The sequence below is a fragment of the Oncorhynchus nerka genome, linkage group LG7 (assembly GCF_034236695.1).
Source record: "Oncorhynchus nerka isolate Pitt River linkage group LG7, Oner_Uvic_2.0, whole genome shotgun sequence".
NCBI lineage: Eukaryota > Metazoa > Chordata > Actinopteri > Salmoniformes > Salmonidae > Oncorhynchus > Oncorhynchus nerka.
This window is the reverse complement of record NC_088402.1, coordinates 93,914,053-93,934,298: the sequence shown is the minus strand read 5'-3', so window position 1 is coordinate 93,934,298 and position 20,246 is coordinate 93,914,053. Positions and strand designations below refer to the sequence as shown.

At 50.2% G+C, this 20,246-nt stretch overlaps 2 protein-coding genes across 3 annotated transcripts in view; both read right to left on the bottom strand.

Moving 5' to 3' along the window:
* Positions 1-19,594, bottom strand: part of ccdc120a (coiled-coil domain containing 120a) — a 122,657-nt gene extending 103,063 nt beyond the window's left edge. For both annotated transcript variants that reach the window (XM_065021000.1, XM_065021001.1), the window contains exons 1-2: positions 19,315-19,594; positions 1,871-1,944 (exon numbers count right to left, since the gene is read on the bottom strand). The gene's annotated coding sequence lies outside the window, so the exon portion shown is untranslated. The remainder of the gene's footprint in view (positions 1-1,870; positions 1,945-19,314) is intronic.
* LOC135572669 (uncharacterized) lies at positions 2,658-5,175 on the bottom strand. The gene is made up of 2 exons (XM_065021110.1): positions 4,639-5,175; positions 2,658-4,592 (listed from the first exon to the last, which is right to left on the bottom strand). The coding sequence occupies exons 1-2, from the start codon at positions 5,173-5,175 to the stop codon at positions 2,658-2,660; spliced, it is 2,472 nt and encodes an 823-aa protein (XP_064877182.1).
* Positions 19,595-20,246: the final 652 nt, after the last annotated feature.

The window sequence follows — 20,246 nt, the reverse complement described above, 5'->3', positions numbered from 1 at the left end:
ATGGGTAACTCCAGCTATGTGTTCAGGGCAGGGTCAGGGCAGGGCATGTTGTTGTATGGACATCACCACCACAGTAAAGCAGTGTAATCCATCATTCTGAACCAAGCAGAACATAAACAGACAATGAAATGAACCTTTATGTGTTTTAGGATGTTGAAATTCTCTCTCTGGTTCTTTTGTCTCCTTCGTAAACTCCAATATACCATTCCAAACCCTCTCTCCAGTCAAACCAACTACTCTAACTGGCATGAAACAAGACATAGGTAGGATACAGAACCCATAGGTAGGATACAGAACCCATAGGTAGGATACAGAACCCATAGGTAGGATACAGAACTCATAGGTAGGATACAGAACCCATAGGTAGGATACAGAACCCATAGGTAGGATACAGAACCCATAGGTAGGATACAGAACTCATAGGTAGGATACAGAACCCATAGGTAGGATACAGAACCCATAGGTAGGATACAGAACCCATAGGTAGGTTACAGAACCCATAGGTAGGATAAAGAACTCATAGGTAGGATACAGAACCCATAGGTAGGATAAAGAACTCATAGGTAGGATACAGAACCCATAGGTAGGATATACCCATAGGTAGGATACAGAACCCATAGGTAGGATACAGAACTCATAGGAAGGATACAGAACTCATAGGTAGGATACAGAACCCATAGGTAGGATACAGAACCCATAATACAGAACCCATAATACAGAACCCATAGGTAGGATACAGAACCCATAGGTAGGATACAGAACCCATAATACAGAACCCATAGGTAGGATACAGAACCCATAATACAGAACCCATAGGTAGGATAAAGAACCCATAGGTAGGATAAAGAACCCATAGGTAGGATAAAGAACCCATAGGTAGGATACAGAACCCATAATACAGAACCCATAGGTAGGATACAGAACCCATAGGTAGAATACAGAACCCATAGGTAGGATAAAGAACCCATAGGTAGGATAAAGAACCCATAGGTAGGATAAAGAACCCATAGGTAGGATAAAGAACCCATAGGTAAGATAAAGAACCCATAGGTAGGATACAGAACCCATAATACAGAACCCATAGGTAGGATACAGAACCCATAGGTAGGATAAAGAACCCATAGGTAGGATAAAGAACCCATAGGTAGGATAAAGAACCCATAGGTAAGATAAAGAACCCACAGGTAGGATAAAGAAGCCATAGGTAGGATAAAGAACCCATAGGTCCAAATAATATATATATAGAATAGATGAATCACTATGATAATGTCCAGCCGTAGTAGAGGTTCAGGTTGGGCTGCTAGTCAGTAACAGTTTCTCTCTCTCAGGAGGACCAGCAATAGGCCTGCAGCTACCTACACATCTGGTCCCCACATGTTCTCTGAAGTCTCCCCCCTCTCTCCCTGTACCTCCCCCTGTCTACCCCGGTCTGCAGAGCAACAGTGGAGGAGGAGGAGGAGGAAGAGGAGGAGGACGGCTGCATCAAACAGTCTCTTGTTCATTATTACACCACAGAGCTAAAAACATTCCACAACACAACACAGTGTCTGAAGTGTCTTCCTACTAAAACCCCCACAGTGAGAGACTCAAAGGGATTTGAAGTGAAACATATTTTGGTCAATAGAACAGGGATACTGTGGTTGGTCTGATGGAAAAAACAAACACAGCTTTGAGAAACAAGGTGTAGGAACATGTTGATCAAAAGAGGAGGGAAAACACACACACACACACACACACACGCACACACACACACACACACACACACACACACACACACACACACACACACACACACACACACACACAGCAGAACTATTCTACCACTTTGGTAGCTGATGGTTCAGGGAACATGTGTGTGTGTGTATTGTACCTGGGGTGGGTGACCTCTGACCTCGTTTCCAGTATGGCTGTAGCCCCAATGAACAGAGGTGGAAGCAGAGCCCGCTGGAGGGAGAGATGGGAGAAGAGAGAGATGAAGTGGACTGGTTAATAAAGCCTAGAAGACAAAGGGAGGGCAGAGGGATGAATGAAGGGAGGAAGTGCTGAGAGAGAGAAGAGAGAGAGAGAGAGAGAGAGAGAGAGAGAGAGAGAGAAGGGAGGAAGTGCTGAGAGCGAGAGAGAGAGAGAGAGAGAGAGAGAGAGAGAGAGAGAGAGAAGGGTCCTTCTTCTGTGCTGGGGTGCACAGAAGAATCAATGATCTACTAATCACTCATTCTGTGATACAGATTGGACATTCTGTGCCTCGCCTTGCTCAAACGGATCCCCTCAAACACTGTGATTGCTCTAGACAGAGCTACACAGAACGATAACAGCTAAAGATAACAGGGAGATAGAGTGTAATAAAAACATGAACAGCACAGAGAGAGGGAAGAGGAGAGGATAGAGGAATAAGAGGAGAGAGGGAAGAGGAGAGGATAGAGGAATAAGAGGAGAGAGGGAAGAGAAGAGAGGATAGAGGGATGAGAGGAGAGAGGGAAGAGGAGAGGATAGAGGAATAAGAGGAGAGAGGGAAGAGGAGAGGATAGAGGAATAAGAGGAGAGAGGGAAGAGAAGAGAGGATAGAGGGATGAGAAGAGAGAGGGAAGAGAAGAGAGGATAGAGGGATGAGAGGAGAGAGGGAAGAGAAGAGAGGATAGAAGAATAAGAGGACTGTGGAGCTAGGTTGGACTGTGGAGCTGGGGTGGACTGTGGAGCTGGGTTGGACTGTGGAGCTGGGTTGGACTGTGGAGCTGGGGTGGAATGTGGAGCTGGGGAGGACTGTGGAGCTGGGGTGGACTGTGGAGCTGGGGTGGACTGTGGAGCCTGTGGAGCTGGGGAGACCTGTGGAGCTGGGGTGGACTGTGGAGCTGGGTTGGACTGTGGAGCTGGGGAGACCTGTGGAGCTGGGATGGACTGTGGAGCTGGGGAGGCCTGTGGAGCTGGGGTGGACTGTGGAGCTGGGGAGGACTGTGGAGCTGGGGTGGACTGTGGAGCCTGTGGAGCTGGGGAGGACTGTAGCGCTGGGGAGGACTGTGGAGCTGGGGGGGACTGTGGAGCTGGGGAGGACTGTGGAGCCTGTGGAGCTGGGGAGGACTGTGGAGCCTGTGGAGCTGGGGAGGACTGTGGCGCTGGGGAGGACTGTGGCGCTGGGGAGGACTGTGGCGCTGGGGAGGAATGTGGAGCTGGGGAGGACTGTGGAGCTGGGGAGGACTGTGGCGCTGGGGAGGACTGTGGAGCTGGGGAGGACTGTGGCGCTGGGGAGGACTGTGGCGCTGGGGAGGACTGTGGAGCTGGGGAGCTGGGGAGGACTGTGCGCTGGGGAGGACTGTGGAGCTGGGGAGGACTGTGGAGCTGGGGAGGACTGTGGAGCTGGGGAGCTGGGGAGGACTGTGGAGCCTGTGGAGCTGGGGAGGACTGTGGAGCTGGGGAGGACTGTGGAGCTGGGGGGACTGTGGAGCTGGGGGACTGGGGAGGCTGGGGAGCCTGTGGAGCTGGGGAGGACTGTGGAGCTGGGGAGGACTGTGGAGCCTGTGGAGCTGGGGTGGACTGTGGAGCTGGGGGCTGGGGACTGTGGAGCTGGGGGGACTGTGGAGCCTGTGGAGCTGGGGAGGACTGTGGCGCTGGGGAGGACTGTGGAGCTGGGGAGGACTGTGGCGCTGGGGAGGACTGTGGAGCTGGGGAGGACTGTGGAGCTGGGGTGGACTGTGGAGCTGGGGAGCTGGGGAGGACTGTGGAGCTGGGGAGACTGTGGAGCCTGTGGAGCTGGGGAGGACTGTGGAGCTGGGGAGACCTGTGGAGCCTGTGGAGCTGGGGAGGACTGCGGAGCTGGGGAGGACTGCGGAGCTGGGGAGGACTGTGGAGCTGGGGAGGACTGTGGCGCTGGGGAGGACTGTGGAGCCTGTGGAGCTGGGGAGGACTGTGGAGCTGGGGAGACCTGTGGAGCCTGTGGAGCTGGGGAGGACTGTGGAGCTGGGGAGACCTGTGGAGCCTGTGGAGCTGGGGAGGACTGTGGAGCTGGGGAGGACTGTGGAGCCTGTGGAGCTGGGGAGGACTGTGGAGCTGGGGAGGACTGTGGAGCTGGGGAGGACTGTGGAGCTGGGGAGGACTGTGGCCTGCTGGGGAGGACTGTGGAGCCCTGTGGAGCCTGTGGGCTGGGGAGGACTGTGGAGCTGGGGAGACCTGTGGAGCCTGTGGAGCTGGGGAGGACTGTGGAGCTGGGGAGGACTGTGGAGCCTGTGGAGCTGGGGAGGACTGGACTGGAGCTGGGGAGGACTGTGGAGCTGGGGAGGACTGCTGGGGAGGAGGACTGTGGAGCTGGGGTGGAGGACTGTGGAGCCTGTGGAGCTGGGGAGGACTGTGGAGCTGGGGAGGACTGTGGGGAGCTGGGGGGGGTGGACTGTGGAGCTGGGGAGGACTGTGGAGCCTGTGGAGCTGGGGGAGGACTGTGGAGCCTGTGGAGCTGGGGAGGACTGTGGCGCTGGGGGAGGACTGTGGCGCTGGGGAGGACTGTAGCGCTGGGGAGGACTGTGGAGCTGGGGAGGACTGTGGAGCTGGGGAGGACTGTGGAGCTGGGGAGGACTGTGGAGCCTGTGGAGCTGGGGAGGACTGTGGAGCTGGGGGGGACTGTGGAGCTGGGGGGACTGTGGAGCTGGGGAGGACTGTGGCGCTGGGGAGGACTGTGGCGCTGGGGAGGACTGTGGAGCCTGTGGAGCTGGGGAGGACTGTGGCGCTGGGGAGGACTGCGGAGCTGGGGAGGACTGCGGAGCTGGGGAGGACTGTGGAGCTGGGGAGGACTGTGGCGCTGGGGAGGACTGTGGAGCCTGTGGAGCTGGGGAGGACTGTGGAGCTGGGGAGGACTGTGGAGCCTGTGGAGCTGGGGAGGACTGTGGAGCTGGGGAGGACTGTGGAGCCTGTGGAGCTGGGGAGGACTGTGGAGCTGGGGAGGACTGTGGCGCTGGGGAGGACTGTGGAGCCTGTGGAGCTGGGGAGGACTGTGGAGCTGGGGAGGACTGTGGAGCCTGTGGAGCTGGGGAGGACCGTGGAGCTGGGGAGGACTGTGGAGCCTGTGGAGCTGGGGAGGACCGTGGAGCTGGGGAGGACTGTGGAGCTGGGGAGGACTGTGGGGAGGACTGTGGAGCTGGGAGGACTGTGGAGCTGGGGAGGACTGTGGCGCTGGGGAGGACTGTCCTCAACCATTCATTTTATTTAACTCAGCAAGTCAGTTAAGAACAAATTCTTATTTACAATGACGGCCTACCAGAAGGCAAAAGGCCTCCTGTGGGGACGGGGGATGGGAGTAAAAACAAATATATAAGACAAAACACACATCACGACAAGAAGAGACAACGCTACATAAAGAGAGACCTAAGACAACAACATATCAAGGCAGCAACACATGACAACACAGCATGGTAGCAACACAACATGACAACAACATGGTAGCAACACAGAGACTAGAGAGTCTGTTCACCCACAGTGCAGAGACTAGAGAGTCTGTTCACCCACAGTGCAGAGACTAGAGAGTCTGTTCACCCACAGTGCAGAGACTAGAGAGTCTGGTCACCCACAGAGACTAGAGAGTCTGTTCACCCACAGTGCAGAGACTAGAGAGTCTGTTCACCCACAGAGACTAGAGAGTCTGTTCACCCACAGTGCAGAGACTAGAGAGTCTGTTCACCCACAGAGACTAGAGAGTCTGTTCACCCACAGTGCAGAGACTAGAGAGTCTGTTCACCCACAGAGACTATAGAGTCTGTTCACCCACAGAGACTAGAGAGTCTGTTCACCCACAGAGACTAGAGAGTCTGTGAACCCACAGAGACTAGAGAGTCTGTTCACCCACAGAGACTAGAGTCTGTTCACCCACAGAGACTAGAGAGTTTGTTCACCCACAGAGACTAGAGAGTCTGTTCACCCACAGAGACTAGAGAGTCTGTTCACCCACAGAGACTAGAGAGTCTGTTCACCCACAGAGACTAGAGAGTCTGTTCACCCACAGAGACTAGAGAGTCTGTTCACCCACAGAGACTAGAGTCTGTTCACCCACAGAGACTAGAGTCTGTTCACCCACAGAGACTAGAGAGTCTGTTCACCCACAGAGACTAGAGAGTCTGTTCACCCACAGAGACTAGAGAGTCTGTTCACCCACAGAGACTAGAGAGTCTGTTCACCCACAGAGACTAGAGAGTCTGTTCACCCACAGAGACTAGAGAGTCTGTTCACCCACAGAGACTAGACTAGAGAGTCTGTTCACCCACAGAGACTAGAGAGTCTGTTCACCCACAGAGACTAGAGAGTCTGTTCACCCACAGAGACTAGAGAGTCTGTTCACCCACAGAGACTAGAGAGTCTGTTCTCCCACAGAGACTAGAGAGTCTGTTCTCCCACAGAGACTAGAGAGTCTGTTCTCCCACAGAGACTAGAGAGTCTGTTCTCCCACAGAGACTAGAGAGTCTGTTCTCCCACAGAGACTAGAGAGTCTGTTCTCCCACAGAGACTAGAGAGTCTGTTCTCCCACAGAGACTAGAGAGTCTGTTCACCCACAGAGACTAGAGAGTCTGTTCTCCCACAGAGACTAGAGAGTCTGTTCTCCCACAGAGACTAGAGAGTCTGTTCACCCACAGACACTAGAGAGTCTGTTCACCCACAGAGACTAGACTAGAGAGTCTGTTCACCCACAGAGACTAGACTAGAGAGTCTGTTCACCCACAGAGACTAGACTAGAGAGTCTGTTCACCCACAGAGACTAGACTAGAGAGTCTGTTCACCCACAGAGACTAGAGAGTCTGTTCACCCACAGAGACTAGAGTCTGTTCACCCACAGAGACTAGAGAGTCTGTTCACCCACAGAGACTAGAGAGTCTGTTCACCCACAGAGACTAGAGAGTCTGTTCACCCACAGAGACTAGAGAGTCTGTTCACCCACAGAGACTAGAGAGTCTGTTCACCCACAGAGACTAGAGAGTCTGTTCACCCACAGAGACTAGAGAGTCTGTTCACCCACAGAGACTAGAGAGTCTGTTCACCCACAGAGACTAGAGAGTCTGTTCTCCCACAGAGACTAGAGAGTCTGTTCACCCACAGAGACTAGACTAGAGAGTCTGTTCACCCACAGAGACTAGACTAGAGAGTCTGTTCACCCACAGAGACTAGAGAGTCTGTTCACCCACAGAGACTAGAGAGTCTGTTCTCCCACAGAGACTAGAGAGTCTGTTCTCCCACAGAGACTAGAGAGTCTGTTCTCCCACAGAGACTAGAGAGTCTGTTCACTTAACTGAGATGTTCAGAGACAAAGTCTCAGCAGTTCACAGCTGAAGATAATCCTATTGTCTAGGATGTATGATGATGTATGTATAATGTGTATAACTGCAGCTACTGGTTAATCAAATCAAAGTTTATTTGTCACGAGCGCCGAAAATACAACAGTGAAATGCTGACTACAACAGGTGTAGATCTTACAGTGAAATGCTGACGACAACAGGTGTAGATCTTACAGTGAAATGCTGACGACAACAGGTGTAGATCTTACAGTGAAATGCTGACGACAACAGGTGTAGATCTTACAGTGAAATGCTGACGACAACAGGTGTAGATCTTACAGTGAAATGCTGACGACAACAGGTGTAGATCTTACAGTGAAATGCTGACGACAACAGGTGTAGATCTTAATGTCACATTGATTGAGCTCTTATCTTTTAACATACATTTACATTACATACATACATTTTAACAGACATTAAAATAGCATTTACCACTAAAGGCAGTGGACCAACATGAAGAACGTAAGGCAGCGGACCAACATGAAGAACGTAAGGCAGCGGACCAACATGAAGAACGTAAGGCAGCGGACCAACATGAAGAACGTAAGGCAGCGGACCAACAAGAAGAACGTAAGGCAGCGGACCAACATGAAGAACGTAAGGCAGCGGACCAACATGAAGAACGTAAGGCAGCGGACCAACATGAAGAACGTAAGGCAGCGGACCAACATGAAGAACGTAAGGCAGCGGACCAACATGAAGAACGTAAGGCAGCGGACCAACATGAAGAACGTAAACCAGCGGACCAACATGAAGAACGTAATGCAGCGGACCAACATGAAGAACGTAAACCAGCAGACCAACATGAAGAACGTAAGGCAGCGGACCAACATGAAGAACGTAAGGCAGCGGACCAACATGAAGAACGTAAACCAGCGGACCAACATGAAGAACGTAAACCAGCGGACCAACATGAAGAACGTAAACCAGCGGACCAACATGAAGAACGTAAACCAGCGGACCAACATGAAGAACGTAAGGCAGCGGACCAACATGAAGAACGTAAGGCAGCGGACCAACATGAAGAACGTAAGGCAGCGGACCAACATGAAGAACGTAAGGCAGCGGACCAACATGAAGAACGTAAGGCGTTGGAGCGAGCAGTCGCATACGCACTTCGGTCTGCAGGTAGTATAACTTTTCATTACATTTCATTACATTTCATTATAGTACAACGGTTTGATTTGTCTAATCTTAGCAATTTCTTCTTAGCTAGCTACATATCAAAGATAATTGCGTAATTATCGTATTTCGTCGTCCTAACGTAGCCTACACTGCTATCTGCCCAGCAGCTAGCCAGCTAGCTAACGTCCACCGTCTACCGTATAGCAGCACTGTAGTAACTATTACCCTCAACTGAACGACTTGATTAGTGTAGTGTTAGCTAGCTACATAGTTGTCTTTGCTGTCTTCGTATCCAAGATAATTGTGTAGTTTAGAGTGTGTAGTTTTAGAGTGATTATCTTAATTTACCGAGGTTAGCTAGCCAGCTATTTGTCGTCCTTAACGTAGGAGACACTGCTAGCTAGCCAACAGCTAGCCAACGTCTACCGAATAGAACTTAACAACCCGGTCGCATTCCGCCTCGCTCCACAGGTAGTATCACATTTTCATTTCATTTCATTACAGTACAACGGTTTGATTTGTTTGATCGTAGCTAGCTACATAGCTAGCTACATAGCCGTCTCTGTATCAAAGATAATTGTGTAGTCTAGAGCGATTTTCTAGGTTACCTAGCCAGCTATTGTCGTTCTTTTAACGCAACGTAACGTAATCAACACTGCTAGCTAGCCAGCTAGCCCCCGAATCAACAACGCAGCCACTGCCAGCTAGCCTACAAAGTCAACAACGCAGCCACTGCCAGCTAGCCTACTTCAGCAGTACTGTATCATTTTTAATCATTTTAGTCAATAAGATTCTTGCTACGTAAGCTCAACTTTCTGAACATTCGAGACGTGTAGTCCACTTGTCATTCCAATCTCCTTTGCATTAGCGTAGCCTCTTCTGTAGCCTGTCAACTATGTGTCTGTCTATCCCTGTTCTCTCCTCTCTGCACAGACCATACAAACGCTCCACACCGCGTGGCCGCGGCCACCCTAATCTGGTGGTGCCAGCGCGCACGACCCACGTGGAGTTCCAGGTCTCCGGTAGCCTCTGGAACTGCCGATCTGCGGCCAACAAGGCAGAGTTCATCTCAGCCTATGCCTCCCTCGACTTCTTGGCACTGACGGAAACATGGATCACCACAGATAACACTGCTACTCCTACTGCTCTCTCTTCGTCCGCCCACGTGTTCTCGCACACCCCGAGAGCTTCTGGTCAGCGGGGTGGTGGCACCGGGATCCTCATCTCTCCCAAGTGGTCATTCTCTCTTTCTCCCCTTACCCATCTGTCTATCGCCTCCTTTGAATTCCATGCTGTCACAGTTACCAGCCCTTTCAAGCTTAACATCCTTATCATTTATCGTCCTCCAGGTTCCCTCGGAGAGTTCATCAATGAGCTTGATGCCTTGATAAGCTCCTTTCCTGAGGACGGCTCACCTCTCACAGTTCTGGGCGACTTTAACCTCCCCACGTCTACCTTTGACTCATTCCTCTCTGCCTCCTTTCCACTCCTCTCCTCTTTTGACCTCTCCCTCTCACCTTCCCCCCCTACTCACAAGGCAGGCAATACGCTCGACCTCATCTTTACTAGATGCTGTTCTTCCACTAACCTCATTGCAACTCCCCTCCAAGTCTCCGACCACTACCTTGTATCCTTTTCCCTCTCGCTCTCATCCAACACCTCCCACACTGCCCCTACTCGGATGGTATCGCGCCGTCCCAACCTTCGCTCTCTCTCCCCCGCTACTCTCTCCTCTTCCATCCTATCATCTCTTCCCTCTGCTCAAACCTTCTCCAACCTATCTCCTGATTCTGCCTCCTCAACCCTCCTCTCCTCCCTTTCTGCATCCTTTAACTCTCTATGTCCCCTATCCTCCAGGCCGGCTCGGTCCTCCCTCCCGCTCCGTGGCTCGACGACTCATTGCGAGCTCACAGAACAGGGCTCCGGGCAGCCGAGCGGAAATGGAGGAAAACTCGCCTCCCTGCGGACCTGGCATCCTTTCACTCCCTCCTCTCTACATTTTCCTCTTCTGTCGCTGCTGCTAAAGCCACTTTCTACCACTCTAAATTCCAAGCATCTGCCTCTAACCCTAGGAAGCTCTTTGCCACCTTCTCCTCCCTCCTGAATCCTCCTCCCCCCCCCTCCTCCTCTCTCTGCAGATGACTTCGTCAACCATTTTGAAAAGAAGGTCGACGACATCCGATCCTCGTTTGCTAAGTCAAACGACACCGCTGGTTCTGCTCACACTGCCCTACCCTGTGCTCTGACCTCTTTCTCCCCTCTCTCTCAGATGAAATCTCGCGTCTTGTGACGGCCGGCCGCCCAACAACCTGCCCGCTTGACCCTATCCCCTCCTCTCTTCTCCAGACCATTTCCGGAGACCTTCTCCCTTACCTCACCTCGCTCATCAACTCATCCCTGACCGCTGGCTACGTCCCTTCCGTCTTCAAGAGAGCGAGAGTTGCACCCCTTCTGAAAAAACCTACACTCGATCCCTCCGATGTCAACAACTACAGACCAGTATCCCTTCTTTCTTTTCTCTCCAAAACTCTTGAACGTGCCGTCCTTGGCCAGCTCTCCCGCTATCTCTCTCAGAATGACCTTCTTGATCCAAATCAGTCAGGTTTCAAGACTAGTCATTCAACTGAGACTGCTCTTCTCTGTATCACGGAGGCGCTCCGCACTGCTAAAGCTAACTCTCTCTCCTCTGCTCTCATCCTTCTAGACCTATCGGCTGCCTTCGATACTGTGAACCATCAGATCCTCCTCTCCACCCTCTCCGAGTTGGGCATCTCCGGCGCGGCCCACGCTTGGATTGCGTCCTACCTGACAGGTCGCTCCTACCAGGTGGCGTGGCGAGAATCCGTCTCCTCACCACGTGCTCTCACCACTGGTGTCCCCCAGGGCTCTGTTCTAGGCCCTCTCCTATTCTCGCTATACACCAAGTCACTTGGCTCTGTCATAACCTCACATGGTCTCTCCTATCATTGCTATGCAGACGACACACAATTAATCTTCTCCTTTCCCCCTTCTGATGACCAGGTGGCGAATCGCATCTCTGCATGTCTGGCAGACATATCAGTGTGGATGACGGATCACCACCTCAAGCTGAACCTCGGCAAGACGGAGCTGCTCTTCCTCCCGGGGAAGGACTGCCCGTTCCATGATCTCGCCATCACGGTTGACAACTCCACTCTGTCCTCCTCCCAGAGCGCTAAGAACCTTGGCGTGATCCTGGACAACACCCTGTCGTTCTCAACTAACATCAAGGCGGTGGCCCGTTCCTGTGGGTTCATGCTCTACAACATCCGCAGAGTACGACCCTGCCTCACACAGGAAGCGGCGCAGGTCCTAATCCAGGCACTTGTCATCTCCCGTCTGGATTACTGCAACTCGCTGTTGGCTGGGCTCCCTGCCTGTGCCATTAAACCCCTACAACTCATCCAGAACGCCGCAGCCCTTCTGGTGTTCAACCTTCCCAAGTTCTCTCATGTCACCCCGCTCCTCCGCTCTCTCCACTGGCTTCCAGTTGAAGCTCGCATCCGCTACAAGACCATGGTGCTTGCCTATGGAGCTGTGAGGGGAACGGCACCTCAGTACCTCCAGGCTCTGATCAGGCCCTACACCCAAACAAGGGTACTGCGTTCATCCACCTCTGGCCTGCTCGCCTCCCTACCACTGAGGAAGTACAGTTCCCGCTCAGCCCAGTCAAAACTGTTCGCTGCTCTGGCCCCCCAATGGTGGAACAAACTCCCTCACGACGCCAGGACAGCGGAGTCAATCACCACCTTCCGGAGACACCTGAAACCCCACCTCTTTAAGGAATACCTAGGATAGGATAAAGTAATCCTTTTCACCCCCCCCCTTAAAAGATTTAGATGCACTATTGTTAAGTGGCTGCTCCACTGGATGTCATAAGGTGAATGCACCAATTTGTAAGTCGCTCTGGATAAGAGCGTCTGCTAAATGACTTAAATGTAAATGTAAACCAGCGGACCAACATGAAGAACGTAAACCAGCGGACCAACATGAAGAACGTAAGGCAGCGGACCAACATGAAGAACGTAAGGCAGCGGACCAACATGAAGAACGTAAGGCAATAGGGAGGCGAAGGACATGGTTTTTATTAAAGGATGAGGTGAGAGGCGCTTGATAACGCTCTTCCCTACCCAAAACGGGCTGTAAGATTGGACATGAAGGGGAGGCAGGTAGCCTAGTGGTTAGAGTGTAGGGGTGGCAGGTAGCCTAGTGGTTAGAGTGTAGGGGAGGCAGGTAGCCTAGTGGTTAGAGTGTAGGGGCGGCAGGTAGCCTAGTGGTTAGAGTGTAGGGGAGGCAGGTAGTCTAGTGGTTAGAGTGTAGGGCGGCAGGTAGCCTAGTGGTTAGAGTGGTTAGAGTGTAGGGGAGGCAGGTAGCCTAGTGGTTAGAGTGTAGGGGCGGCAGGTAGCCTAGTGGTTAGAGTGTAGGGGAGGGTAGCCTAGTGGTTAGCCAGGTAGCCTGGTGGTTAGAGTGTAGGGGAGGCAGGTGGTTAGAGTGTAGGGGCCTAGTGGTTAGAGTGTAGGGGCGGCAGGTAGCCTAGTGGTTAGAGTGGTTAGGTGTAGCGGCAGGTAGCCTAGTGGTTAGAGTGTAGGGGCGGCAGGTAGCCTAGTGGTTAGAGTGTAGGGGCGGCAGGTAGCCTAGTGGTTAGAGTGTAGGGGCGGCAGGTAACCTAGTGGTTAGAGTGTAGTGGCGGCAGGTAGCCTAGTGGTTAGAGTGTGGCGGCAATGGTGGTTAGAGTGTAGAGTGTGGTTAGCGTAGTGGCGGCAGGTAGCCTAGTGGTTAGAGTGTAGGGCGGCGGTAACCTAGTGGTTAACCCTAGTGGTTAGAGTGCCTAGTGGTTAGAGTGTGGGGCGGCAGGTAACCTAGTGGTTAGAGTGTAGTGGCGGCAGGTAGCCTAGTGGTTAGAGTGTAGTGGCGGCAGGTAGCCTAGTGGTTAGAGTGTAGGGGTGGTAGGTAGCCTAGTGGTTAGAGTGTAGGGGTGGCAGGTAACCTAGTGGTTAGAGTGTAGTGGCGGCAGGTAGCCTAGTGGTTAGAGCGTTGGACTTGTAATCCCCGAGCTGACAAGGTACAAATCTGTGGTTCTGCCCCTGAACAAGGCAGTTAACCCACTGTTCCTAGGCCGTCATTGTAAATAAGTATTTGTTCTTAACTGACTTGCCTAGTTAAATAAAGGTTAAAAAAAAAGTCCTCCCATGTTAAACCCTGTCAATGTTGACTGAAACACCCTGTAAGAGATTAAAAGACTAGCTTTCTGATGACAAGACAAGAGTTTCTTTAGTCTGATGGAGTGAGACATGGCCAATGGCACCGTCACCTATATAGTGCACTACTTTTTGCCATAGGGCCTCTGGTAGTGCACTAGATAGAGAACAGGGTGTGATGTGGGACACAGTCCTAGTCTTTAGGTCTCATGGTCTCTAGGTAACTCTTCAAACACCTCAGTAACCTACAAACAGATCAGACACACAACCTCTCCCTTCTCATCCTCTCCTCTCCCCTCCTCCCCTCTCCATCTCCCCTCTCATCCTCTCCATCTCCCCATCTCCCGTCCTCCATCTCCCCATCTCCATCTCCCCTCTCATCCTCTCCATCTCCATCTCCCCTCTCATCCTCTCCCCTCTCATCCTTTCCATCTCCCCTCCTCCATCTCCCCATCTCCCCTCCTCCATCTCCCCACTCTTCCTCTTCCCTCCCTTCTCATCCTCTCCATCTCCCCTCTCCTCCATTTCCCCTCTCCTCCATTTCCCATCCTCTCCTCAATTGCACTGTATTCTCTCCCCCCTCAACTCCTCTTCCCTGCTCACCCAGTGTCCAGGACAACACACTAAAATCACAACTGAAGTCGCCTGGACGACGAACCAACACCATCAGTTCATGAATGTTCGCAAGTGACACACCGTTGTGTTAACGTAGTGACTTGAGGTCGGCCGATTAATTAGGGCCGATTAATTGGGGCCGATTTCAAGTTTTCATAACAATCGGACATCGGTATTTTTGGACACCGATTTGGCCAATTTTTTTTACACCTTTATTTAATCTTTATTTGGCAAGTCAGTTAAGAACACATCCTTATTTTCAATGACGCCTAGAAATGGTGGGTTAACTGCCTCGTTCATGGGGAACAGTGGGTTATTACTGCCTTGTTCAGGGGAACAGTGGGTTAACTGCCTCGTTCAGGGGAACAGTGGGTTAACTGCCTCGTTCAGGGGAACAGTTGGTTAACTGCCTCGTTCAGGGGAACAGTTGGTTAACTGCCTCGTTCAGGGGAACAGTGGGTTAACTGCCTCGTTCAGGGGAACAGTGGGTTAACTGCCTCGTTCAGGGGAACAGTTGGTTAACTGCCTCGTTCAGGGGAACAGTGGGTTAACTGCCTCGTTCAGGGGAACAGTGGGTTAACTGCCTCGTTCAGGGAACAGTGGGTTAACTGCCTCGTTCAGGGGAACAGTGGGTTAACTGCCTCGTTCAGGGGAACAGTGGGTTAACTGCCTCGTTCAGGGGAACAGTTGGTTAACTGCCTCGTTCAGGGGAACAGTGGGTTAACTGCCTCGTTCAGGGGAACAGTGGGTTAACTGCCTCGTTCAGGGGAACAGTGGGTTAACTGCCTCGTTCGGGGACAGAACGACAGATTTTTACCTTGTCAGCTCGGGGATTCAATCTTGCAACCTTACGGTTAACTAGTCCAACGCTCTAACCACCAGCCTCTCATTGCACTCCACGAGGAGCCTGCCTGTTACGCGAATGCAGTAAGAAGCCAAGGTGAGTTGCTAGCTAGCATTAAACGTATCTTAAAAAACAATCAATCTTCACATAATCACTAGTTAACTACACATGGTTGATGATATTACTAGTTTATCGAGCGTGTCCCGCTTTGCATATAATCGATGCGGTGTGTATTCGTGAGAAAGACTGAACATCAACGCCTTTCTTAAAATCAACACACACAAGTATATATTTTTAAACCTGCATATTTAGCTAAAAGAAATCCAGGTTAGCAGGCAATATTAACCAGGTGAAATTGTGTCACTTCTCTTGCGTTCATTGCACGCAGAGTCAGGGTATATGCAACAGTTTGGGCCGCCTAATTTGCCAGAATTTTACATAATTATGACATAACATTGAAGGTTGTGCAATGTAACAGGAATATTTAGACTGATGGATGCCACCCGTTAGTCGCTCTGGATAAGAGCGTCTGCTAAATGACTTAAATGTAATGTAAATGTAATAAAATACGGAACGGTTCCGTATTTCACTGAAAGAATAAACGTTTTGTTTTCGAGATGATAGTTTCTGGGTTCGACCATATTAATGACCGAAGGCTCGTATTTCCGTGTGTTATTATGTTATAATTAAGTCTATGATTTGATAGAGCAGTCTGAGCAATGGTAGGCAGCAGCAGGCTCGTAAGCATTCATTCAAACAGCACTTCCGTGCGTTTTTCCAGCAGCTCTTCCCTGTGCTTCAAGCATTGAGCTGTTTACGACTTCAAGCCTATCAACTCCAAAGATGAGACTAGTGTAACCGATGTGAAATGGCTGGCTAGTTAGCGGGGTGCGCGCTAATAGCGTTTCAAATGTCACTCGCTCTGAGACTTGGAGTGGTTGTTTCCCTTGCTCTGCATGGGTAACGCTGCTTCAAGGGTGGCTGTTGTCGTTGTGTTGCTGGTTCGAGCCCAGGTAGGAGCGAGGAGAGGGACGGAAGCTATACTGTTACACTGGCAATACTAAAGTGCCTATAAGAACATCCAAAAGTCAAAGGTATATGAAATACAAATGGTGTAGAGAGAAATAGTCCTATAATTCCTATAATAAGTACAACCTAAAACTTCTTACCTGGGAATTTTGAAGACTCGTTAAAAGGAACCACCACCAGCTTTCATATGTTCTCATGTTCTGAGCATGGAATTGAAACGTTAGCTCTCTTACATAGCACATATTGCACTTTTACTTTCTTCTCCAACACTTTGTTTTTACATTATTTAAACCAAATTGAACATGTTTCATTATCTACTTGAGGCTAAATTGATTTTATTGATGTATTATATTAAGTTAAAATAAGTGTTCATTCAGTATTGTTGTAATTGTCATTATTACAAATAAACAAATAATCGTCCGAATAATCGTTATCGGCGTTTAAAAATCATAATCGGTCGACCTCTAGTTCGGATAAGTGATTGTAGCCCAGGAGTGGCTGATGGAACTCCTCAGCTGGCTAGCTCCGGAATAATTGATGTTTGCTTCGGGACTGACGTAAGCCAATAGTCACTCGGATAGCATCTAGCTAGCTGCAAGATCCAGGTGTAAATGTACAGAGCTTGCGGTAGAAATCCGGGGATATGGAGAGAAAATAGGTCCGGTATGCTCTGGTCTGAGTCGCGTTGCACAAAACTAGCGATAGCTTTTCGAGCTAAAGGACAGCTGATGACCACCAACCGTGGTTAGCTGAATACTAACGTTAGCCAGTAAACTGGCTAGCTTCTGGCCTCTCCTCTGGCTAGCTTCTGGCCTCTCCTCTGGCTAGCTTCTGGCTAGCTTCTGATCTCTCTTCTGGCTAGCTTCTGATCTCACTTCTGGCTAGCTTCTGGCCTCTCCTCTGGCCAGCTTCTGATCTCTCTTCTGGCTAGCTTCTGGCTAGCTTCTGATCTCTCTTCTGGCCTCTCTTCTGGCTAGCTTCTGGCTAGCTTCTGATCTCTCTTCTGGCTAGCTTCTGATCTCACTTCTGGCTAGCTTCTGGCCTCTCCTCTGGCCAGCTTCTGATCTCTCTTCTGGCTAGCTTCTGGCTAGCTTCTGGCCTCTCTTCTGGCCTCTCTTCTGGCTAGCTTCTGGCTAGCTTCTGATCTCTCTTCTGGCTAGCTTCTGATCTCACTTCTGGCTAGCTTCTGGCCTCTCCTCTGGCCAGCTTCTGATCTCTCTTCTGGCTAGCTTCTGGCTAGCTTCTGGCCTCTCTTCTGGCCTCTCTTCTGGCTAGCTTCTGGCTAGCTTCTGGCCTCTCTTCTGGCCTCTCTTCTGGCTAGCTTCGGATCTCTTTTGTTTTTGTTTTTTTTAATTGGTGAGGCGGGTTGCAGGAGAGTGTTTTGAAGTTGAGTTTTTAGAAAAAAATATATATAAAAAGATATGCGAGGAAAATATGTAAATATATATATATATACACGAGACATGACAAGACGAGGACAAAGGACGTCTGACTGCTATGCCATCTTGGGTTGCTATGGATACTAACTTGGACATTTAAAAACTGTAGTAGATCAAATAGACACAGATCTAAAACTCTTACCTTTGATTTCACTTGTATCTACAGTAACAGCACAGATAGCCTACTGTGTGTGTACAGCAGTATCACATCTCTCTGGCTGTGGCCCCGGTGCAGAGGTATCAACAGTATCACATCTCTCTGGCTGTGGCCCCGGTGCAGAGATATCAACAGTATCACAGACAGTAGGCTCTCTCTGGCTGTGGCCCCGGTGCAGAGGTATCAACAGTATCACATCTCTCTGGCTGTGGCCCCGGTGCAGAGGTATCAACAGTATCACATCTCTCTGGCTGTGGCCCCGGTGCAGAGGTATCAACAGTATCACACACACACAGTAGGCTATCTCTCTGGCTGTGGCCCCAGTGCAGAGGTATCAACAGTATCACATCTCTCTGGCTGTGGCCCCGGTGCAGAGGTATCAACAGTATCACACACACACAGTAGGCTATCTCTCTGGCTGTGGCCCCGGTGCAGAGGTATCAACAGTATCACACACACACAGTAGGCTCTCTCTCTGGCTGTGGCCCCGGTGCAGAGGTATCAACAGTATCACATCTCTCTGGCTGTGGCCCCGGTGCAGAGGTATCAACAGTATCACACACAGTAGGCTATCTCTCTGGCTGTGGCCCCAGTGCAGAAATATCAACAGTATCACACACACACACACACACAGTAGGCTATCTCTCTGGCTGTGGCCCCGGTGCAGAGGTATCAACAGTATCACATCTCTCTGGCTGTGGCCCCGGTGCAGAGGTATCAACAGTATCACACACACACAGTAGGCTCTCTCTCTGGCTGTGGCCCCGGTGCAGAGGTATCAACAGTATCACATCTCTCTGGCTGTGGCCCCGGTGCAGAGGTATCAACAGTATCACACACAGTAGGCTATCTCTCTGGCTGTGGCCCCGGTGCAGAAATATCAACAGTATCACACACACACACACACAGTAGGCTATCTCTCTGGCTGTGGCCCCGGTGCAGAGGTAACAACAGTATCACACACAGTAGGCTCTCTCTCTGGCTGTGGCCCCGGTGCAGAGATATCAACAGTATCACACACACAGTAGGCTCTCTCTCTGGCTGTGGCCCCAGTGCAGAGGTATCAACAGTATCACACACAGTAGGCTATCTCTCTGGCTGTGGCCCCAGTGCAGAGATATCAACAGTATCACACACAGTAGGCTATCTCTCTGGCTGTGGCCCCAGTGCAGAAATATCAACAGTATGCTCAGGTTGGGATTACAGTGTAGTACTACTTTCCCACAGACAAATGTTAACAATGACCCTTGCTTTTGCCAAGCGCTCCTACACCAACATGTTGACTCAGAGGATCAGCACATGGGGCCAGTCTCAAACCTCACATTCATAACCTTGATAGTCATATCAAAGTAATGACCTACTCGATAAAAGGTTGGCACTGACAAATAATTGAATATATAATATTTAAATAAAAATATAGTGGCGCCTTTCCTCTTGTTTGGAAAATAAAAACAGCTTTTGACACGGGTTTCCAAATGTGAACATGGGATTGCTGTTGGTAACGTTCAACAATGTGATATTAATTAAACAACAAACGTGTATTGTAGGATATTACATTTAAGAATACATACGGTAAGTTACGGATGATTACCTCGATTTGCAGTTTAAACTACCCGGTGGAACAAACAGCACGCGGAGTGAAGATCGATGTCAACACAGGTATGTTCTAACCGAACCAACCCTTTCAATGTACACCGTATATTCCCATAGCGCTCGTTACAACGGATCCGGTATGCCACGACACAATCATGTAAATAAATGATGAAAAGCGTCAATAAAAACGCGCGGATGAAACTTCTCAAAAGTCCTCGTTTAAAAGTCCATAAGAGCGTTTCGGTGTTCCGCAGTCAGTCGGGGCGCAGCTACCTCTCTCTCTCTCTCTCTCCGCCTGGCTGAGAGACTCTGGACACAGCGACTTGTTGCGGCGATACCAAATGGTCAGATGCAGAGGGGGGTAGAAACAGCAGGGGCAGCAGATCTTTGTAAGCGAAAAAGACAACCATAGTATAATTACATCTCTCATCTAACATGTATAAAATAAGTCCCTTTACATGACTTGATGTGTTTTATAATTAGGTTTAGTAGGCGATGTTTATTCAGATATATATTTTTTGAAAGATTGGTTTGTTCCACTATAGCTGATGTGTAGGCTACCTAAACTGTATCCAGATGTAACCTGTCCAAGAAGATAAAATTCTGTACAAGGTTTTGAGTTGTATGAGATAAATTGTCTTTGAAGTTGTATGTATGGTCCTGTATTTTCAGCATTTCCTTTGGAGAATATAACAGTCATAAGTCATTGTGTTTTTTTTTTTTTTTACACACTTAAATTCAAACATCAAATGATGTAATTTCCTGAGTGGCTACAATGTTGCCATTTTATGCTGAGTTCTCTGTTTGTCCACTGAGGTTGAAAATGGAAACATTGTTACAAGGCATTTGGCAAGTACCAGCAGTAGCCAATCAGAGGACTGGAGATGGTCACAGACAGAGACAGATGTAAATGTCGATAGCCTTCGCTGA